The sequence below is a fragment of the Anolis sagrei genome, chromosome 3, assembly GCF_037176765.1.
Source record: "Anolis sagrei isolate rAnoSag1 chromosome 3, rAnoSag1.mat, whole genome shotgun sequence".
Taxonomy (NCBI): Eukaryota; Metazoa; Chordata; class Lepidosauria; order Squamata; family Dactyloidae; genus Anolis; species Anolis sagrei.
Window position 1 is genome coordinate 114,473,460 of NC_090023.1, and position 20,343 is coordinate 114,493,802.

Genomic DNA, 20,343 nt, shown 5'->3' on the forward strand with positions numbered 1-20,343 from the left:
TCTATGCTTCTTTAACATCCGTGGGGTATCTCCCAAGGCAGACATGTCGTTTTTCTTCTGGAAGCAGTTGCTGTTTACCATAACTGTTGTAGGCAAACACAGTCTCCTTTTTCCCCATTTCAAACTTTATTGTATTGTTTACTGTAGACACATTACTAGAATGCAGTACCAAAAGTCTGTGTCCCTCCATCTCTCCAACACTTTTCCAATAGTGATGCTGCTAGAAACATTCCAATTAGATTGGGGATGAGGAAGAAATTGGGGCTGAATAAAAAGACTTTTGTGCATTGGAATGAGTCTTAAAATCTTCCTTGCATTTATTAATATGATAGTTTTAGTGACTAACATTCAACAACATGTTAGTCAAGAATGAAAAGGTATTTTTGCTTGTTTTATCTAGTTCTAAATACTATGCACTTAAAATCCTTTCATGGAGAGAAAAAGCGGAGTACAAATAAACATGATGATGATGATGATGATGATGTCTCAATGTATTGCATTCTCAATCTCTCTCCCTCTCACTTCCTCTATTCAGACAAGTAGTCAACAACAGCTTCTTAGTCCAACACTTTCTGACAGAGGTGGATATCGTCAAGACTCTACTGAAGCTGGAAAACCTCAGCGAAAATTTGGACAATGGCGTTTACCATCAGGTAGGTGAAGACTGTGTTCTACAAAGTGAGTGCCAATAGACCAATACTCCTATTAAACAATACAATTCTGGAATTCAATTGGGTACCAGAGTATGTATCCAAAGAGAACGGTTCTGATTACAACATTTAAAGTCCTAGATGAATTGGGATCTCCATAACTGAAGGAGCACCTCTATCTATGGCTGACTGAGAAACAAAAACAAAATGTTTTTGGCAGCTGTTTTTCTTTGATGATAAATAAAAAAGAATGCAATCCCAAACATAGTGAAAATCAATTTATTTCTTTAGAATTACCATACTTGTGTCTCTCACACACACACTTTCACAGCCCAGCAGAATTCTGTTGGACAGAACTGTGCCCTGACAAAAACATTAATATTTTTAATGGAATTAAGATGTGTTCTATTCAAATAAAATTCTCAGACAATAATATTTTGACAGTTTTCATCACAGGCATAAATAACTATTTTAAGTTTACTGTCTTACAAATGAACTGGGGGATAAATGTGTGTGTGCCAAGTGGAAAAGCAATGAGAGGATTTGCAATCCTAGTTCTGTAGAAATCTTTGTTTTTTGTATTGCATGGGCATAATTATCTTTGTCATTCATGCCTTTAAAGTTAAACTTGGGCTGAAAGTAAATGCCAGTGTCATGCTAGACACAGTGTTAGTGACTTAAGACAGCATAAGTTTTTTCTTGAGTGTTGTCCAAGAAGGCTTTGCCTCAGAAGGATAGTGGTAGCCAGACAACTTTACTCTGCAGCTATACCCTTCCAGGTCCTGGATGCCTTTGAGGGTGCCTTGAATGAAAGCACAGGCAGTTCCCTTCTTTCATTGCTATACAGTAGATGCCAGACATATTCCTATAACCTGTAATAGTGTTCTACCAATAAGCAGTATGCCACTGTAACATTGCAAGGGAAGGAGGAACCTCTAGTTCAGTGGTTCTCAAACTGGGGTCCCCAGATGTTTTTTGCCTTCAACTCCCAGAAATCCTAACAGCTGCTAAACTGGCTGGCATTTCTGGGAGTTGTAGGCCAAAAACATCTGGGGACCCCAGGTTGAGAACCACTGCTCTAGTTCAAGTGAAACCACCTTCACTATTACAGAGTGAGAAAGGTAAGTGTGTCACAGCACAGTCCTATAGCTGAAGGTTGGGAGATAGAAGAAGTGCTGTTGAACGAAAATGGGGAGGAAGCTCTGTCAGAAAGCATCTCTGTGTCTCTTGATGATTCCCATAGCGGCACAGACACACTAGCAAACACTCTATAGGCATAATTTTACTGCCATCAGTAACAATGAAGGGATATATCAGAAACAGACAATTGTACTGATAGCCCCCAATAGGGATCTATAATCTATGCCAACACTGTACTGTAATGGTGATTCTTCCTTTCCATTCATGTTGTTGAAAAAAAAATACAAAAATACAAAACAGAACTGCCAGAAAGGAGAATGGCATCTCCATCACCCTAACCTTAAACTTCCCACTTTTGCTAGTGATAATTGGCAGAGCTTAGAAAGCAGCACTCCCTATGCCATGTATTTCTGCCATCATTGGACAGCCCCCATAGGATTATTGAGCCTGAATCAAGCATGTTTGAGGTATTTAAAGTGTTTTCTATTCAATATCTTAGCTCCAAAGCCAATAAGCCATTCGGTGTCTTCAGTGAATTTACGGTTTGGCAGCCGAACAACTATGAAGTCTGTTGTGTGCAAGATGAATCCCATGTCGGACGTGGCTTCTTGTGGATCAGAAGTGAAGAAATGGTGGACAAGGCAACTAACTGTTGAGAGTGACGAAAGTGGAGAAGACCTGCTTGAGATCTGATAGGTAGAACAGCTGGCAGTTAAACAGTACAAGACTATTTATAACAAGACCAAGCCTTTGAACTTAGTATCCTTCAATGTGACAAGACAAAACAGCTTCTAATTATTATTGAATCTGATTCTTATGGTGATGCTGATTGATGTATTGGAAAAGAGCAAATAGGTACAATGCTCATGAAAAGCAGAGGACTTATAGCCTCTGTCCCAAGAATCATAAGACTGACTTCTGTCTTTCTGCAACCTCTTTTTGCCATATGCTTATGTTGCTTTTTTAAAACTTTCAGGGACCTTCAAAAGCAGTTTGATGTTTATTGCTAAAAATTGGTAAACTCCAAAGCTGCCAATCAACTGTTGTAGAACAATATGCAAGTGATGATTAAGCCCTTTGAAAAACATTGACAAGTTATGAGAAATTTATTTAATGTGCTTTGGGGGGAAATTTGCTATGGAAGTGAAACTAATCCTAATAAAATCTTTTGATAAAATGTTGCCATTATAAGGGTTTCAATCATAGAATCATAGAATTGGAAGAGACCTCATGGGCCATCCAATCCAACCCCCTGCCAAGAAGCAGGAAAATTGCATTCAAAGCACCCCCAACAGATGGCCATCCAGCCTCTGTTTAAAAGCCTCCACCACACTAGTTAACCATCTAGTTCAGATGAGGAGTTGGAATTATGGAGTATTCCAGATGTTGTTTGACTACAGGCCCCAAAAGTCTCAACCAGATCCACTAATGGTAAAGAGTGCTGGAGATTCACCAACATCTGGAAAGCTATATTATTTCTACCCTGATTTAAACAGACAAGATTTATACATGGTTTGTCCTACATAGGCTTTATATAATTATTCTTGTTTCTGGATGTTAATTCATTCTTTCTATTCTCTATGTTCATTCCAACACCCCATTCTATCTTTTAGAAAGCTGTTTGCACTCCACTGAGAGGGCTGGAAAAATCTTAGTCACTATTGGACAAAAACAGCCACCGTGGTGGTTTGAGCATTGAATCGTGACTCTGGAGACCAGGGCACATCCCCACTTAGCTACAGAGACCATTGGGTTACCTTGAGCCAGTCACACTTTCTCAGCATGAAGAAGACAAAAGGAACCAAGAAAATTCCATAATAGGGTCACCTTTAGATCACCATAAGTCAGAAAATATTTGAAGGCGCACAACAACAATTTATAAATACAAGACAATGTATATGTTCTTAAGAAACATATTTAAGAATTTAATTTCATTGATTTGTATCAAATTATACATTCAGGCACTATTTCCGTTTCTACCAGAGCAACGTATTCTTAGCCTAAAAATGTCCATCACAGAGTACAAAAACAGTGCAATTACTTTTGTCCTTTTTTCCAGTCTTCTGCCCTCATCAGAGTTGCTACTAAATGAAAGCCATTTTTCATAAAAAGATTCTGAATTTTAAAAATATGCCTCTTCCCTTTTTGATAGCCAATTTTGAGGAGGAGGGGGTCAGAAAAATATTAATTATTTTTAATTCTTATTTAATTATTAATGTAAAGCCTTCTTCACATTAACCTTGAAGATTCACTTCTGCTGATAGTCACATTGTTGTTGGGACAGGGTATTCAGATTTGTTTTCTTCTCCCTTCCATCTAACTCCTTCTACATAAACATGTTTTTGCTGAGCACAAAGGCTGTTTTGAGGGTTATGGGTGACCTAGGAAGTGGCATCATGGATGCATTCCTGGGTGTTTTCTGTAAAATCTAACATCCTTTTAGCACCTGGAGCAGGTGATCTATGTAGAGATGTCACATTTTGTGATTGATCTTCCTTTCTGAAAATGTGCAGCTATTGCAAAAAAGAGTAAACGCCTTTATCATTAAGATAATTAATTCACTGTGTAAAAAGTCATCACTGTGTTTTATGTTTGGAGTGTATTAATCACATGGTGCTGACATTTTATTTATGTTATTGTTATTATTCCCTCTCCTTCCTGGTAGTGATTTTTTAAGGTAAGAAAGAATTGTATGATACAAATTATAGTTCAATTGGCAGAGAGGGCAATGCATTAGGGAAACAATTCTGTTTGAAAATTCCCTTTTCCTTGATAAATGCAAAATGCACCAGGGTACCACAGAGAGATGCACTACATACACTTGCTCTAGAGAGTTGAAGATATCAAGAGCCTTAAAAGAAAGCTAGAGGGAGATTTGTCCCTATGTAATGACTTCTTACAATGCCTAAATTAGAAATGAGACATCTCAAATATAGCTACCAAAAAGTATGTTGTTTGAGCTGTGTCCCCAAAAATCAGAACAACTATATTACTGTCTGTAATTTTATATTTGCCAAATTTATTTACAGAAAAGGTTATGAAGAACCTCTTTTTACTACCTCTGTTTACTAACACACACAAACACATTTCTGCTCCATAAGGACAAAGTGAGAGGGTAAAGGCACTAGCAACTTGTGGTCCTTTGGGGCACTACCCCCATCCACTCTCAGACAAGGTGCCAAACCTGTATAAAACATCTCTTGAGTTTGCATTGAGTTCTAATTTTAAGATTAAAGTTTTCAGAAAGCTGTGACAGGATAGTACAGTGCATTGATATCAGCATATATGAAACACTTTAGCTGGATCTACACTGCCCTAGAAACATAGAATCATAGAGTTGGAAGAGACCTCATGGTCCATCCAGTCCAACACCCTGCCAAGAAACAGGAAAATCAGATTCAAAGCACCCCCAACAGATGGCCATCCAGTCTCTATTTAAAAGCCTCCATAGAAAGAGTGTCCCCCACATTTCTAGGCAGAGAGTTCCACTACTGAACAGCTCTCATAGTTAGAAAGTTCTTCCTAATGTTCAGGTGAAATCTCCTTTCCTGTAGTTTGAAGCCATTGCTCTGCATCCTAATCTCCAGGGCTGCAGAAAACAAGTTTTCTCCCTCCTCCCTATGATTTCCTCTCATATATTTACACATGGCTATCATGTCTCCTCTCAGCCTTCTCTTCTTCAGGTTAAACATGCCCAGTCTATATCCCAGGATCTGATCCCAGAAATTCTGCTTGGAACTGGATTATATGAGTCTACACCGACAGATAATCAGGGATAAGCAGATAATCTGGGATCAGTTCCTAGGATATAGGGCAGTGTAGATCCAGTCCTTTTTGCATGATTTTGTACCCTTTCACATTAGAGAATTAAAGCACTACAATTCCACTTTAACTGCTATGGCGGCATACTATAGGATCCTGAGATTTATAGCTTTGTGAGATGCATTTTGAATTCTCTTTCAAAGAACTTTATGCCTCACCAAAGCCATACTTGCCATACTTGCTTAGGGATAAACCCCACTGAATATAGTGAAAGGTACTTCTGAGTAAAACTAAACAGGATTGTGTTTATTAATCCTTTCCTATTTAATTCTTCTGCTTCTGTTTCCAGCATAGCTGGAGGTTATACAGAGCAAGATCAAACTGTGATGAATAACAACTATCATATTACTTTTACAATACAATTACATTTATTGAGGGAGGAGAAACGGGAATCTGGCGCCTTCATGCAAACAGCAGTGCTTTTAGGGATTTTCTGTCTACTTCCCAACCTCAGTACCTTTGGGATGGGACCTTTGCCACTACCATTATTTCCTATGGAAATTATGTTGCATTGTTACAACCTATCCTGGATCTTTTAGGAGACTCACTAGAAATTTCACAAATGATATTTTAAATTTTTAAAAAAACAATAACTGGAAATTGTCCATCCTCTCCAGTAGCCTTATAGACAAAAGAAACCCCCACAGCAACACTGAATGATTGTGAGTTGGGGTTTTTTACTCATGCTTTTGCTTTTTAATGCAAATTTTATCAGAACCAAAAGCTGTGTTTCTGTAGAAAGCATTTGTTTCTCAAACTACTTTAAATGCTGCTGTCTTAAAAACCTTATGATATATGTGCCTGAGTGTACATTTTACTGTTTAGATTTAACATTTTGATTGGGAGAAAAGTCAAGTTCATGTTTCCTAGGTCTGTATTATCTGTTGTTGAAACTAGGTTGGAGCAAAAAAAATGTTACTGTCAGGGACTGTCTTTTCTTTTATGTCCATTTGAGCATCAGATTTTGTATAAATGAAAAAGGAGACAACAGGCGTGTAACTGGATTTATTTAAAAATGCATTCTCTTGACATTTCAATAATGTTCTGCATTGAAGGAACTTTCCTAGTTGTTACAATGGCAGGTGTTCTTTTTAAATCGGTGACAAACATATTTTGCCATACTATATCAATAAAAACCAGTTGCTTTCAGCAGTTTCTCTCCTCAAAGTTTTATATACAGAATGATTGCCGTATATGAATGTACATGTTTTATGTAACTGTATTATTCCTTTAAATTTGTCTGGGCACCTTTGATAACTCCTTTTACCCAAATCAGCTAATAAAGTGCCATATCAAATCTAGGAAAGGGCGTAAGTGAATTAAAAAAACTCAATGTTGACCTCTTGTAAAGAGAGAGTATTCCAAAATCTGGGTGGCATCACATAAAAGTCCCTGGCCTGGATAAATTCACCTAAGTGCCTCACAGAATATAGCATCAACAGAAGACTTTAACACAACAGCCAGTTCATATGGCATTGTTGAACTTCCTGCATTCTTCATTATTGACCACCCTGGCTAGGGCTACTGGGAATTGCAGTCCAAGACCTGAAGAGATCTATGATTCCCACCCCACGTTCCAGGCCATCTAGAGCAGTGTCTCTCAAGCTTTGAGTCCCTAGTGTTTAGGACTTCATCTCCCAGAAGCCCCAGCCAGTTTGGCCTTGTGTTCTGGAATTGTGCAAATCCAAAATATCTGAATGATTCAAGATTGGGAATCATTTATCCAGAGCACTGAAATTCTAACACAATTAGGAACTGGGAAAAGTGAGAGATGCCTCTTAGGGTATTTCCACACTACCATATAAAATCTAGATTACCTGCTTTGAACTTTATATGCAATGTATATGCAATGTAATCCAGTTCAAAACAGGTAATCTGAATTATCTCCTTTGATAATCTGTATTAAATAGCAGTATAGAAGGGGTCTTAGGGTACTTCCAGACACGATCAAAATGCAGGACAAATAAGTGGGGCAAAAAGTGGCAGGACTTGACAGCAAGTCCAAACACAGATCCATGAGTCCCAGTAATGGTCCATTCTGACACCTTTGCTTGTAGCAGATATTAGAAATCTGCAATATGGACATGGGGACATCTGGCAAAAATTTACTTTAAAAGAATTACTCTCCAAGACATGCTGGACCTCATATGCACTCATGCGGATATCTCAATGTACATAGATTTCTTATTATCACTCCTCACCCTATTGTAAATTCAAGCTCTGTTTAATTTCATGAAGATCAGAACAAAGGAATGTTTGCAGAGAGTTCTCATCATAATTACTTTCCATTGGTGTTCCATTGAGCTACCTGTGTGTTCATGGCTCCATTTATTTACAGTCCAGATCAGCTGTTTCAGGATTTCAAACTGTGCACATACACTGGAGGAGTCCACACCAGGACACATGAATGGAATCATGTGCAGGGATATACAGCCATGCGAATATGTGCATTTTTGGCCAAAATTTGTTTTAAGTACACCTTTTTAACACATGTTTTTTAAGCTATTAATCTGAATCAGCATGCATTTTTGTGAAACGTCATTTAGCCACCCCACCCTCTTTTATCCCGGTTTCTTCTGCATTTTACAGCATGTGTAGAAGTGCCCCTAGTTCAAGGTAAAAGAAAACAGACCAAAGCACTCTGCAACATCTTCCTTCCCAAGAGTCTCTAGCTACAGGTGCTACAGATTTGACCTGGAATGGGGATACAAATCTCTGCTAATTTGACTCTCAAAGGAAGCAAAAAATAATTGTAACATTTTTCTTCCTGCTGTGAGAAAGTCCTCAAAGCCCATGCAGTTTTCAAAGACTATTTTCAGTGCATGGCTTTATTGCACACACACAAAATCATGTTGGGCTTTTGGGCAGAAAACTGTTTTCTGCACAGAATTTTTTACATAAATTCAGGACAATGTTGGACCTGCCTGACATAGAGATATTTAAGTTGAATAAGTTATCAGGAAAAAAGAAAGTGTGAGAAACAGAGAGAGAGAGAGAGAGAGATGGCAATGTTACTTGAGAACTGACATGGTTTGAATATAAAAACTCAGAGCAGCATTCAAATACACTTCAAAACACTTTTTGTTGTTGTTTATTCGTTCAATTGCTTCCAACTCTTTGTGACGTCATGGACCCGCCCACACCAGAGCTCCCTGTCAGCCATCACCACCTCCAGCTCCTCCAGAGTCAAGCCAGGGCCTTCTCGGTGGTCGCCCCCCGGCTGTGGAACACCCTCCCTGTTGACATCAGACAGGCGCCCTCCCTTATGTCTTTCCGTAAGAGCCTAAAGACATGGCTATTTGAGAAGGCATTTAACTGAGTGCTACATTAACTGGTAATGACAACTGGAACGGAATATGGATTACGAGATTGGTTATGATTCTACAATAAGACGGAGCGGATTATTTTAGTGTAATTAGATGATTGTGTATTAGTAATATGTTGGTTTTTTCGTTACGGCTTTATTGTAAATTGTCTTTTATATGTTGTACACCGCCGTGAGTCGCCCTAGGGCTGAGAATGGCGGTCAACAAATGCAGCAAATAAATAAATAAATAAATTCAAGGATACCATCTATCCATCTTGCCCTTGGTTGGCCCCTCTTCCTTTTTCCTTCCATTTTCCCCAGCATCATTGACTTCTCTAAGTTTTCCTGTCTACTTATGATGTGGCCAAAGTACTTCATCTTTGCCTCTAATATCCTTCCCTCCAATGAGCTGTTGGGCTTTATTTCCTGAAGTATGGACTAAACCCTAGATATATAGAGAAAAACCTGTCCCATTTTGCTTTTGAATCATTTTCATTTCAAGTTCTTTCCACTCTGAATATAAATAACTTTGCAAATGTTGTACAATTCTTCTAACAAATTCAAGGGGAAAAAAGATAGCCATCCATTCTTCCATAGGAGCAGCACTAAATTATAGATAACGTCTCAAGTGTGGCCTTGTTGGTAATGTAAAGATTCTAAGTCTGGACTGCACTTTTGCTGCTAGACTTGCCAATCCCTGAGTCTAAAGAAGGCATGGACTGAGGTTTTAGCTGATGGATGTGAGAGAGAAAGTCAGCAGTGAGGGCCTTCCTCAGACTCTTGCCTGCAACCATCTGGCCCCATCTGTCACAGTGCAGGGCTGCAGTATTTTACGCTACAGCAGGTGGGAGGAGGGAAGGTAAGAGATTGCCGCAGCACCTTTGTGGCCAAAGCTGCACCTGCCATCTGCCACGTATGTCTTCAATGCACCAGAGACCCTCCATGCCCACCTGGTTCGCTCACAAGTTGCCAACACAATGTGCTACAGCCTTCTAATTTTAGCCCACAAATGGTTCAAGCTCTTAGGGTCAGAAAATCATGCTGACCTGTCATTTACATTCAGCCAGATGTCTATATTGTCTGAATTTTGAAGTTACATTATGACTCTGTGTAAGGCTCTTCTTAATGTAATTCCATGGCTCAAAGATCTAAATAAACACACTGGACCTCAGCAGAAAACATTTGATTTTGCATTGCTGCTCAGCTATATCTCTATTACAGTAAAGAAGTACTGGGAGGTGGTTATGCTTGCCTGTCTTTTAGCAGGAAGCCCAAATCCCCTTATTTTGCATTTAGAGACAAAAAAAATGTGAACCTGAGGACCACCTCAACATTTGAACAGTCATGCTGAGAAACAATCTGCTGTTGTTGTATGGATGATTTGACACCTATCTGTTAATTACTTGCTGTCTGCAATGTCATGTGAAGTGATGACTTGAATGTGGGTCATTGTAGAGTCAAAGCATTTGTGTCATGTCGTGTCACCTGGATCTATAGAGAGATCTCGTGCATTTAGCTGTGAGCCATTTGCTGGATGATGGACGTCTGCCTTCCCCAACCTGAAGCCCTGCAAATGTGTTTCTGCTGTGTTTAACTCCCACCAGTTTCAGTCAATATTGACCTTAGCCATGTTTGGCTGGGAATAGCAGGAGTTATCATTCCACACATCTGGAGGGTGCTAAATCAAAAAGGGCAGATGTACCTAGGACTCATCCTGAAGTTATATTTGAACAATTTGAGTTTGTGTAAATGGAACGCACCTGTGGGAAACATCTATGTTTTGAACACTAGAGGGCCTGCATTACCTTGCAATGAATTTCTTTAACTACAGATTTCAGAATGTTATCAGCTTCTGATAGCAAAACCATGTTTTAACTTTGTTATAAAAGACAAAATTCATTTGTGTTTGCTGAGATCTGTGTGATTTTTTCATTCTAACTAGAGACTTCAGTGTATCTATGATATAGATTAACTCCTAATTTTCTTCCATAATATGCAAAATAATATTTTCACATTTCGATAAGAACAAAGCTTCTGTAAGTGTTGACCCATGGACCAGTTGTGGTCCACAGACATTGGCTGCCAGTTCCTGATAATTTCTAGGGAAGAAACAAATATTTGTAGTGAATGTTTTTAAATATGATAAAAGACATACCAGGTGTTGCTCTGCTAGAGCCCTGTCCTTTCAATCACCTGAATTTCATAGGAGCTGCAGTAGCGCAATGGGTTAAACTCTTGTGCTGGCTCAACTGCTGACCTGAAGGCTGGTGGTTCAAATTTGTGATACGTGGTGAGCTCCTGTCTGTCAATTTCAGTTTCTCATGCAGGGACATGATTGAAGTCTCCCACAAGATTGTAAAACATCCGGGCATCCCCTTGTAGAAGGCCAATTCTCTCCCATCAGAAGTGACTTGACTTGCAGTTTCTCAAGTTGCTTCTGACACAGAAAAAAAACTGAATTTCATGAATTTAATTGGCATAATTGGTGGAGGACCCTTAAGGAAGAGACTGCATTTATTTTGCAAAGTTTTGTTTTGAAGGTGAGCTGAGAGAGAAGAAGCTGTTTGTCCCTTAGAAAAAGGAAATTAGGTCTTCATCACTTTTAGTAATCAGATTTCAATTTATGTGAGCAGGTGGGAATGAAAGGGTTGACTCTTTATAGCAGCGCTGTTCTAGAGTTGTCTCTGCCTTTGTATTTTATTTTAGGACTTGAAGGCTTTGCCTGTGGGACTACTGGTCTTTGTGTCTTGAACTGAACAGGAGACGGTTTTGAAAGGCAGCAAAGTTCTAAGACTATTTCCCTGACTTTTGGAGTGAGGAATCTTTGTGGGACTTCTGTAGGTGTAACCCATGCTGTTATCCCCTTTTTAACAAGCAGGAAATGGGAAAATTGCATTGTAAAGTGCTACCTGGGCACCCTGCTGAGGGGCATATCAATTGCCCCTTCCCCTTCTCTCCACGGTGGGCAAAGCATATTCAATAGTATGTTTCCCTCAGAAGATTTCAGCAGTAAGTCTGACTGCAGGAACAGAAGGTCCACTGGGTTAGATAAGGCCTAGTCAGTGATCACAAGTATCTTCTCAATTATTATCCAACAGCACTGTGGAACAGAACAGAAGATACTAAGCACTGTTGATGAAAAATCAGGCCATGTTCTTGAAACTTTAATATAATTTTAAACATAAATTTATACATAATTTCAATTATGTTATTCAAAGCAATTGGGTGGCATATTTATTTTTTATTTATCGTGTCAGAAGCAAATTGAGAACACAGCTATAATGTATTTAAAACCACAAAGTTAAAAACTTGGCATTGTGCTAAATTTTCTTTGACCAATAGCTGGCCACTTGGAGTGCCTCTGGTGTCACTGAAAGAAGATCCTCCATTGTGCATGTGACAGGGCTCAGACTACATTATACTAAGTGATCTGTGGTTTGCTCTTCTCCACACTTGCATGTCCTGGACTCCACTTTATAACCCCATTTCTGAAGATTGTCTCTGCATTTTGTGGTGCCAGAGCACAGTGCCTTCCAAGTCACCCAGTCTTCTATATGCCTGGGGGGGGGGGGTGTGTTCTCATCTGGTATCCGCCACTGATTAAGGTTCCTGCTTGCTGAGCTGTTCCTGCAAATATCTCTGTTGATCTGTTGATCTGTTGATCTGAGTAATCTGCTTCTTGATTTAAGTCATTGGCATACTGGCTGATATCCGAACAGAGGATGAGCTTGAGATGTCAATGCCTTGGTCCTTTCATTGCTGGCTGCTACTTCCTGGCAGATATCAGGTGGTGCAATACCGACTAAACAGTATAATTTCTCCAGTGGTGTAGGGTGTAGGTATCTTGTGATAATGTGGCATGTCTCATTAAGAGCCACATCAACTGTTTTAACGTGGTGAGATGTATCCCATGCAGAGTAGCAAAGCACAAGGGCAGACATCTTCACTGTATCTGGTTGTGATCCCCATTTTGTGCCAGTCAGCTTTAATATGATATTATTTCTAGCACCCAAGTTTTGCTTGATAGTCAAGCAGTGCTTCTTGTAAGTCAGAGCATGGTCCATAGTGACTTCCAGGTATTTTGGTGTGTTGCATTGCTCCAGTGGGATCATTGCTTTCATAGATAATCCTTTCACTTTCACAGGTAATCCTCGGAGCTTGAGATGTTTGTTCTTAAGATGAAAAGCACATGTCTGAATTTGAGATGGATTAGGAATCAGCAGGTTTTCCCTGTAATAGGCAGTAAAAGCACCTAAAGCTTCCGAGAGCTTCTGTTCAACCATTTCACAGCTCCCTGTTTAAGTGGTGATGACACAATCGTCAACATAGATGAAACTCTCTGTCCCTTCTGGTAGTGGCTGATTATTTGTGTAAATGTTAAACATTGATGGAACAAGCACACTCCCCTGAGGCAGACCATTCTTTTGTTTTTGCCATCTGCTTCTCTGACCGTGGAACTCAACAAAAAAAGCTCCTGTTTTATAGTAGATTTCCTATGAAGCAGGTGATGTGGTAATCCTTTCTGATATTATATATTTTTCTCAGGAGGAGGCAATGATTTACAGTCATAAGCTGCTGACAGGTCTATGAAGATAGTTCATGTAATCTACTGTCTTTCAAAACCATCAGCATGTACAGCTTTCCCTTTTGTGAAACCAGCTTGTAATATGCAACCAAACAAACTGGGTGACTGAGGAAGATTTACAACACTTTCATAAATGTAGCTTCATTGAACCATAGTCATTGTAATAATGAATGTGAAAAAATATTTCTTGTATTGCACCTTCCTTCATGAATAGACTAATGCAGCAATGCATGGAGGGCTACTATTGACTGTAGTGAATCAGGGTGAGAATATTCTTCAGAGAATGTTTGCTGAGAATGACAATATTCTCTAAATATTATTCTGTGATAATTTTTAGAATTTTCTAATTTTCATTACTTCTCTTTAAAAAACACACCATATTAGATCATTCCTAAATGTTACAGTGTGTTATTTAGCATTCCAGATGGTTTTAATATAATGTTCTAGAACTTTTGCTACTGTCATAAAACACACAATCAGTTGCTCTCAGGCTGCATCCCCATTACTATTGTATCCACCCTTCATCTTCCTCATTGCTGTGAATGCCTCACTTTTTTGTGCCATCTAGACCTTGGAGACACTCTAGCAAAGCTGATCCTTCAGACTACTTTATGGGCCTTCAAATGTCTTCATAACCCCACACTCCAAATGTTTATGAGCATAATTTTTTTTTCCTGCCAAAAGGGCATACTGCTGCCAGTTGGAATTAAATGGCCAGTAGTACCCGCCCACCCCCCACAAGACACCAGGGGGCACTACTGGCCATTTAATTCCAACTGGCAGCAGTATGCTCTAGATGCATCATTTCCTTGCAGAAAGAAAGTGATCAGTGGGTTGTTGTGAGTTTTCCAGGCTGTATGGCCATGTTCCAGAAGCATTCTCTCCTGACGTTTTAGAATGATCAGCTTCAAAGTCAACACTCCAAAGGCAGCGCTCCCAAAAATAAATGATATTCTTCCTTGCTCCATCCACCTAATAAGATATTCCTTATGATTTCTTGTTATAATGTAGGTAACCACAACAATGATATTGCAGTCCAGGAAAAATCAGAAAATTCATCCCTAATCTGCACAGAACGATTTGGATGTAGTGTGTACGCCAAAGTGGCAATAGGCAAAGCAGATGGTAACAATGAGACAAAGTTAGAATCAACCCCTGAATTTTGTTATATGGCCAAAACAGCTTCCCTCCTTTTATGTGTATTTTTTGTTTGTTATGGAAATATGAAATGATTCTTCTGTTTTTGGATTGCACAAAATATAATAATTAAAGCACCTATCAAGATAGGTGGATTTTAACATTTATGATTTATTACAAGGCTTCTTCTGGTGCAGACTTGTTTCAGTGCAGACTTGCTTCATTATTCCCCTTACTGAAATGTGAAGGAGGGCCCAATGAGCAGGAGTTCCATATATGTACATCCCTGTCCATTGATAGCGCTGCCCTAAAATTGCCCCTCTTATTAATTTCACTTGATGCAAATTGTAAAGGGTACTTTTCGTAACCTGGTCACACTGAAGCCACAAACCATACCCTTCCATAGGTCCTGCTAATCTTAACGGAATTTGTTAGAAATTCTAATGAGTTGGATCTGGCTTCACCTCTCACTTCTTTTCTCTTCCTAGATTTCATAATATGCCACTTGCATCATGGTAGATCATCTCTGTCAATAAAACTATGCAGACCTCTGAATATATTTACATTCAAAATCTTATTTCTCATATATTAGTATTCCTATTTGTGTTTAAAAATATTAACTGGAATACCTGAATTACTCATAATCTCCAGTGACCAGATCCATCAAAGTTAATGTGATGGTCTGATATCACCATTTTAATGATCCAAAATATTAACATAAATTAACATGCATTTGCTATTTGTCTTCTTGCTTTCTTTTCTTTTGGATGCAACCCACTAGTCTGCAACTCTCTTAACAAAGCTGTGATGTGACAATTACCCACAAATTAGATGGAAAGTTTATGCTCCCTTTCATTCCAGTATTTATGTGAAAAGACTGATACATGTCATTTGTTGTACCCTCTGTTTCTGAAGGGGTGTGTTTCCTGGACCCCTGAAGATATTAAAACCTGTACTCAATTCCCACTATATATAATGACATAGTAAAATGGTGTCCCTTAAATAAAATGGCAAAATTAAGATATGTTGTTTGCATTTTTAAAAAATATTTTCAAGCCATAGATGACTGAATCCATGAACAAAGAACCTTTGGATCTAACGGGCTGACTGTACTGCTCTAAAAACTGATTAACAAATCACTGTTAACATGCTGTTGATCTGAAGGCTAAATAGGGGTTTGTTAAATGCCTACAAATAGAGGGCCAAATAGAAGAACACTCATTATTTTCTAGGAAAACTTGCAAAACAACTGGTAAGCTGACTCACTGTGTATTTATCTACCTTGGAAAAGGTCACATAAAATGTCAACTACTGCCGTGTCTCAGCTCCTGGCAATACTATGTAGAGACCTTTGGATCCAAACCATTTCATTGGTTTTGTAAAGTCCAAAACTGCACAGTGGTAGGTTGATATCCCAATAAATAAAATATCCGTCCTCTGCTCAGCTATGGATGCCTTCAGGGTGCCATTATTTTTATTTGTTAGAGGGAATATAAGTAGAGAACTTTTCACATTATGTTCCATCTATTATCTAACTCTGGGCTTTTTGACAGAATGTCTTCACAAATAAGCAGCCTTTAAAGCAAGATAACCACCTTTCAGGACTGCCTTATGTATGTATACTTGCAATGGCAGGGATTGCACCAGATAGCTTTCAAGCTTCCGTCAAACTATGTGGATTATCCAGAAAGTAAGATTACAAGGCACATAGCTCTCATGGGGAATTTTCACAGGGGAACTTGGTATCACTGCTCTGTAGCGGGAAGCCAGCAGAAGTGAACGAGCAGTGCCAGCTGTCAGTAGCTCATCAACTGGCATTGTGGTGGAGGTTAGAGATGAGCATCCTCATTCAGTTTCCCGCCAAGTGTGAAGTTCATGCTATAATATGCTACCCAAATGCTAAGGGCATGAACACCACTGCAATTCATCACAAGAAAAATCATGGAGTCAGTGTTTGGGACAGAAAAGGATTTCTACTCATTGTTTTTGTTTTTTGAAAAGAGGTGAAATGATCAATGCTTCGAGATATTGCGAAGAAACCACGAAGAAACTTCACAGAGCCATTGAAAACAAACATTGTGGGATGCTGATGGCAGGAGTCTGTCTCTTTCACAATAATGCACGTCCACACACTGCTCATGCAACACAAGAGTTGTTGATTTCATTTGGTTGGGATGTTTTAAGACTGCCTGTTAGAGGTGTGTGTGGTATCCATTTCTCCCTTTCCTTCTTTCATTTTGTTTTGGGGCAGGAGCACAAAATGGGAACCCTCCCCCAGAATGAAAGTAAGCTCATTGCCAACAGTTAAAGAAGAAGTGAAATAGTGGGGCTGGGTACTGGACTGTGTGTGTGGTATGTGGAGCATCTTTGACATTTGGCAGGCAGGAATGGTGCCCTGCCCTTGCCTCTCTCCTGCTGCTGCTCCTGGAGAAGTTAGAAGGCAGGGCCAGCAGGGGAAAAGAGGGAATGTTTTTAAAGAAATTTTGTTTATAGAAAGAAAAAATACCTTTAAAAAACTGGGTAGGCTAAAAGTGGTAGATGTGCCACCCGTGTGGCCGATTTTCACCCTTCTAGCCTTAAAACTGAGTGAAAGAAGAGCCTAGAGAAGCCTGCCCATTGTCGCCAATGTGCAGAAAATTATCGTATTTTCAGCTATGGAACAAAAATGTCCATTCAGAAAGGTGCCCATTTTCAGGAGGTGCCTAAACATGAAAACGGGGGCTTTACAAATGAAACAAACAGAAACAGATAGCAATTCTATACAAACGCACAAGACTACTGCCTGTGTGACCAGCAAGAAGGAGATTCATTGTCAGCTTGGAGTGGAAGCAAAGCCATGGAGGGTGAGGTGACAGCCCAGCTATGCTAAAGTAATCTCAGCCTGGCTGAACACCAATGTAATGCCAAAGAGAATTCAAGTAGATTCTTATGACCATCTCTGAGACTGGTCCAGACATAAATGCTATGGACTAGTACCAGATTTAGCCTCTCCCCATGTCCTTCTGGCATGAGAAAATGACTCTTGAGGAGATGGCTGGGGGGCAGAGAGAGATTTTCCTCCTCACCCCTCCCATGTACTCAGGGATCATTTTCTCACACCAGGAGGATGTGAGGAGAAGCTTCATGGCTGCCAGTAATCTTTTAAAGTAAGTTTTAGGGAGTAAATGTGGGGATTTTGGAGGGTTTCATGTTATAGAATGTAGGCACCCCCCACCCCGGGAAAGCCCAGGTTTAGGTTAGGGAGCGGGGACTGGAATCCACACCAAATCAGGTTAGTTAAACACATTTTGGTGTGGGTTTTAGGGCTGAATGGAAGCACCCTTTGTTTTCCTGAAGTGGAACATCCTACACCTCTGTTTTTCAAATGCACCAGGGGCAGAAGGCAACTGTTGGTGATAGCATTCACAACCAACACAGTATCAGAAGTTGTTGCATTGACACTGAGACTTTAAAGCTTGTGTTCAGGTGCTATGGTTAATTTTTAATGCAAATAAGTAATTTAGCATTTCATTGAGGATGAGGCATACAAAAAGATGAATAAGAAGGTGTGCCTAGTAAAACTGCAAAAATTTAATCAACCATTACCACATAATTGATTGTTTTATTTTTGTTTTGCTTTTTCACCGCTTTGTTTTCTTCTGTCCACTGGCACCTACGGTAGGTACCTTATCACATTAAGCCCCCGATTTGCCACAGATCATGAATCTGGCAGGGGCCAACAGCGGTCATGGGGAACCTGTTGACCCATACTCCTCATCACACCTCTTCCCTCCCATCTCATCCCACAGGGAGAAGCATTGCCACCTGGCTCCACCCTGTTGTTTTCAATGCCTCCCATGTTGCCGCCACTGCTGCCTATGGCAATTTCACCGCCCTTCAGACACTGAACCCCGCCAGAAGTAGATTAATGTAATGTGATGGGATCTGGCAAGCTTCATGCCTGAAGAGCGGTGAAATCGGTATAGGGCGGGGCAATTTTGCCCACCTGATGAGGTGATAAAAAGGGAAACTAGGCTACAGTTTTTCTAGCTTTATTTGTGCTAGAGTGGCATTTTGGAAATGCCACCCACATTTTGGTGATAAAATGAATCACAAATAGGAAAGATTACTCACAAAATAGGACAAGAGGATAAAACAATCTCGCTATTAGCCATACATTGAGTTTAATGTCACCAACATTATGCTTTTTATTTTCTTATTATATCAGTCTAATTGTTTTGCAGTCCAGTCTATAAAGAGGATGTAGATAGATGAGAGAGAGAGGATACAAAACTATCCCTCCTTTATTATGTCTTACCAAAGGCAACTGGTTTTTCTCATTATTATCAGGAAACAGGAGCTCTGATTTTGCTACTGGCTTTTGTGAAAAGAGACATCAGGAAATGCAACCATTAAACATGGCCCTGAGCTATACAAGCATGCAGTGTTTCAGTATTTTGTGAAAGCTGGTTTAATAATGTCTGGAACAGTGTGAATGTGACTTTCTAACTGACTACCATATTTTTTCTACAACTGAATATAGTTCCTTAGACTGAGAGACTGTGATTTGTCCAGATTATTGACATTACTGAGTAAGGCACTGAACACAGTGTTTCCACAATGCACCATAGAGTTGCTTATTGCTTCATAAGCACGTTTTTCCAGTTGCAACATAAATCCAGAAATCGACTGATGTTCGCTATAAAAGTCAAGCACTTAAATAATATTAAGCCATGGTCAAAATATTATATTCGAATGGGTCAGCAAGAGACCAAGACTTAAAGCAGGATCATCTGGTAATAGATTGGTTCCAGTCTTTATGCTGCTGAAAAATAATCTGAACAGCTATATTTCTGACGAGCAAGAACCAACAGCATATGTGACAAATCATGAGGACAGCCAAATGGGCAACTCATGAACATCTACAAGATGTGGCAGGATGTATTTATATTACAGACTGCAATGTGAATCTGTGCAATTCTGCACTGAGCACAAAGAATATATTTCTGAAACCTGCAAAATGTGTGCATTATTGAGTCAGTGTCCCATCACACACTGGGTGGGCACATAACGTACTCCACAGCAAAAACCAAGGTCTTAATCTGCAATCCTAGCAATTTAACGGACATGGAGCAAGATTTTCTTTCATGGTCTTTAGACCTTCCAACATGTCAGACTAATCTTATATTTTTTTCCAATTCTCCCTAAAAGCTACTCCTTAATTATTAAATTAAACAAAAGCACACCCTTCATCCAGACAACAATCATATGTCTGATGGATTCCTGGCTACTCTACCTATCTAGCTGCAAACTCATACCGTACCTTTCAAATCTAAAGATTGTTCCATGGCATTGGAGTCACCATGATATCTCAAATAAATTTCACTTTACATTTGTGTAAGATTAATGGTCCACCTACAAGAGAGTCCATAATGAATAGCAACCTGTGGTTTAGAAAACTTTCTTGCTTTGTCAGCAATCATTTTCTTAATCTTTTCATTAACAGTGTTGTTTGAAAGACAAAACTGAGTGTGTAGCTACTGTGTGTCAAACCCATACTACCAATCTCAAAGCTCTTACCAATGTCTATCTGCCACTTAGGAGGTCCCAAACATTTCCTTTTTAATTATAGGAAGCAGATCAACTGGGGCAGAAGTTCGTGGTATAAAAGAATGACCTTTTCAGGACAATCCCAACAATGCAACCTGATTTTGGTCATTGGA

The 20,343-nt window shown here is 39.4% G+C and overlaps 1 protein-coding gene across 3 annotated transcripts in view; it reads left to right on the plus strand.

Annotated features, from left to right (window-relative positions):
* Positions 1 to 6,918, plus strand: part of NALCN (sodium leak channel, non-selective) — a 275,342-nt gene extending 268,424 nt beyond the window's left edge. For all 3 annotated transcript variants that reach the window (XM_060769568.2, XM_060769570.2, XM_060769569.2), the window contains 2 exons: positions 536 to 653; positions 2,290 to 6,918. In XM_060769568.2, coding sequence (XP_060625551.1) covers positions 536 to 653; positions 2,290 to 2,483 — 312 coding nt within the window. In that variant the 3' untranslated portion in view covers positions 2,484 to 6,918. The remainder of the gene's footprint in view (positions 1 to 535; positions 654 to 2,289) is intronic.
* Positions 6,919 to 20,343: the final 13,425 nt, after the last annotated feature.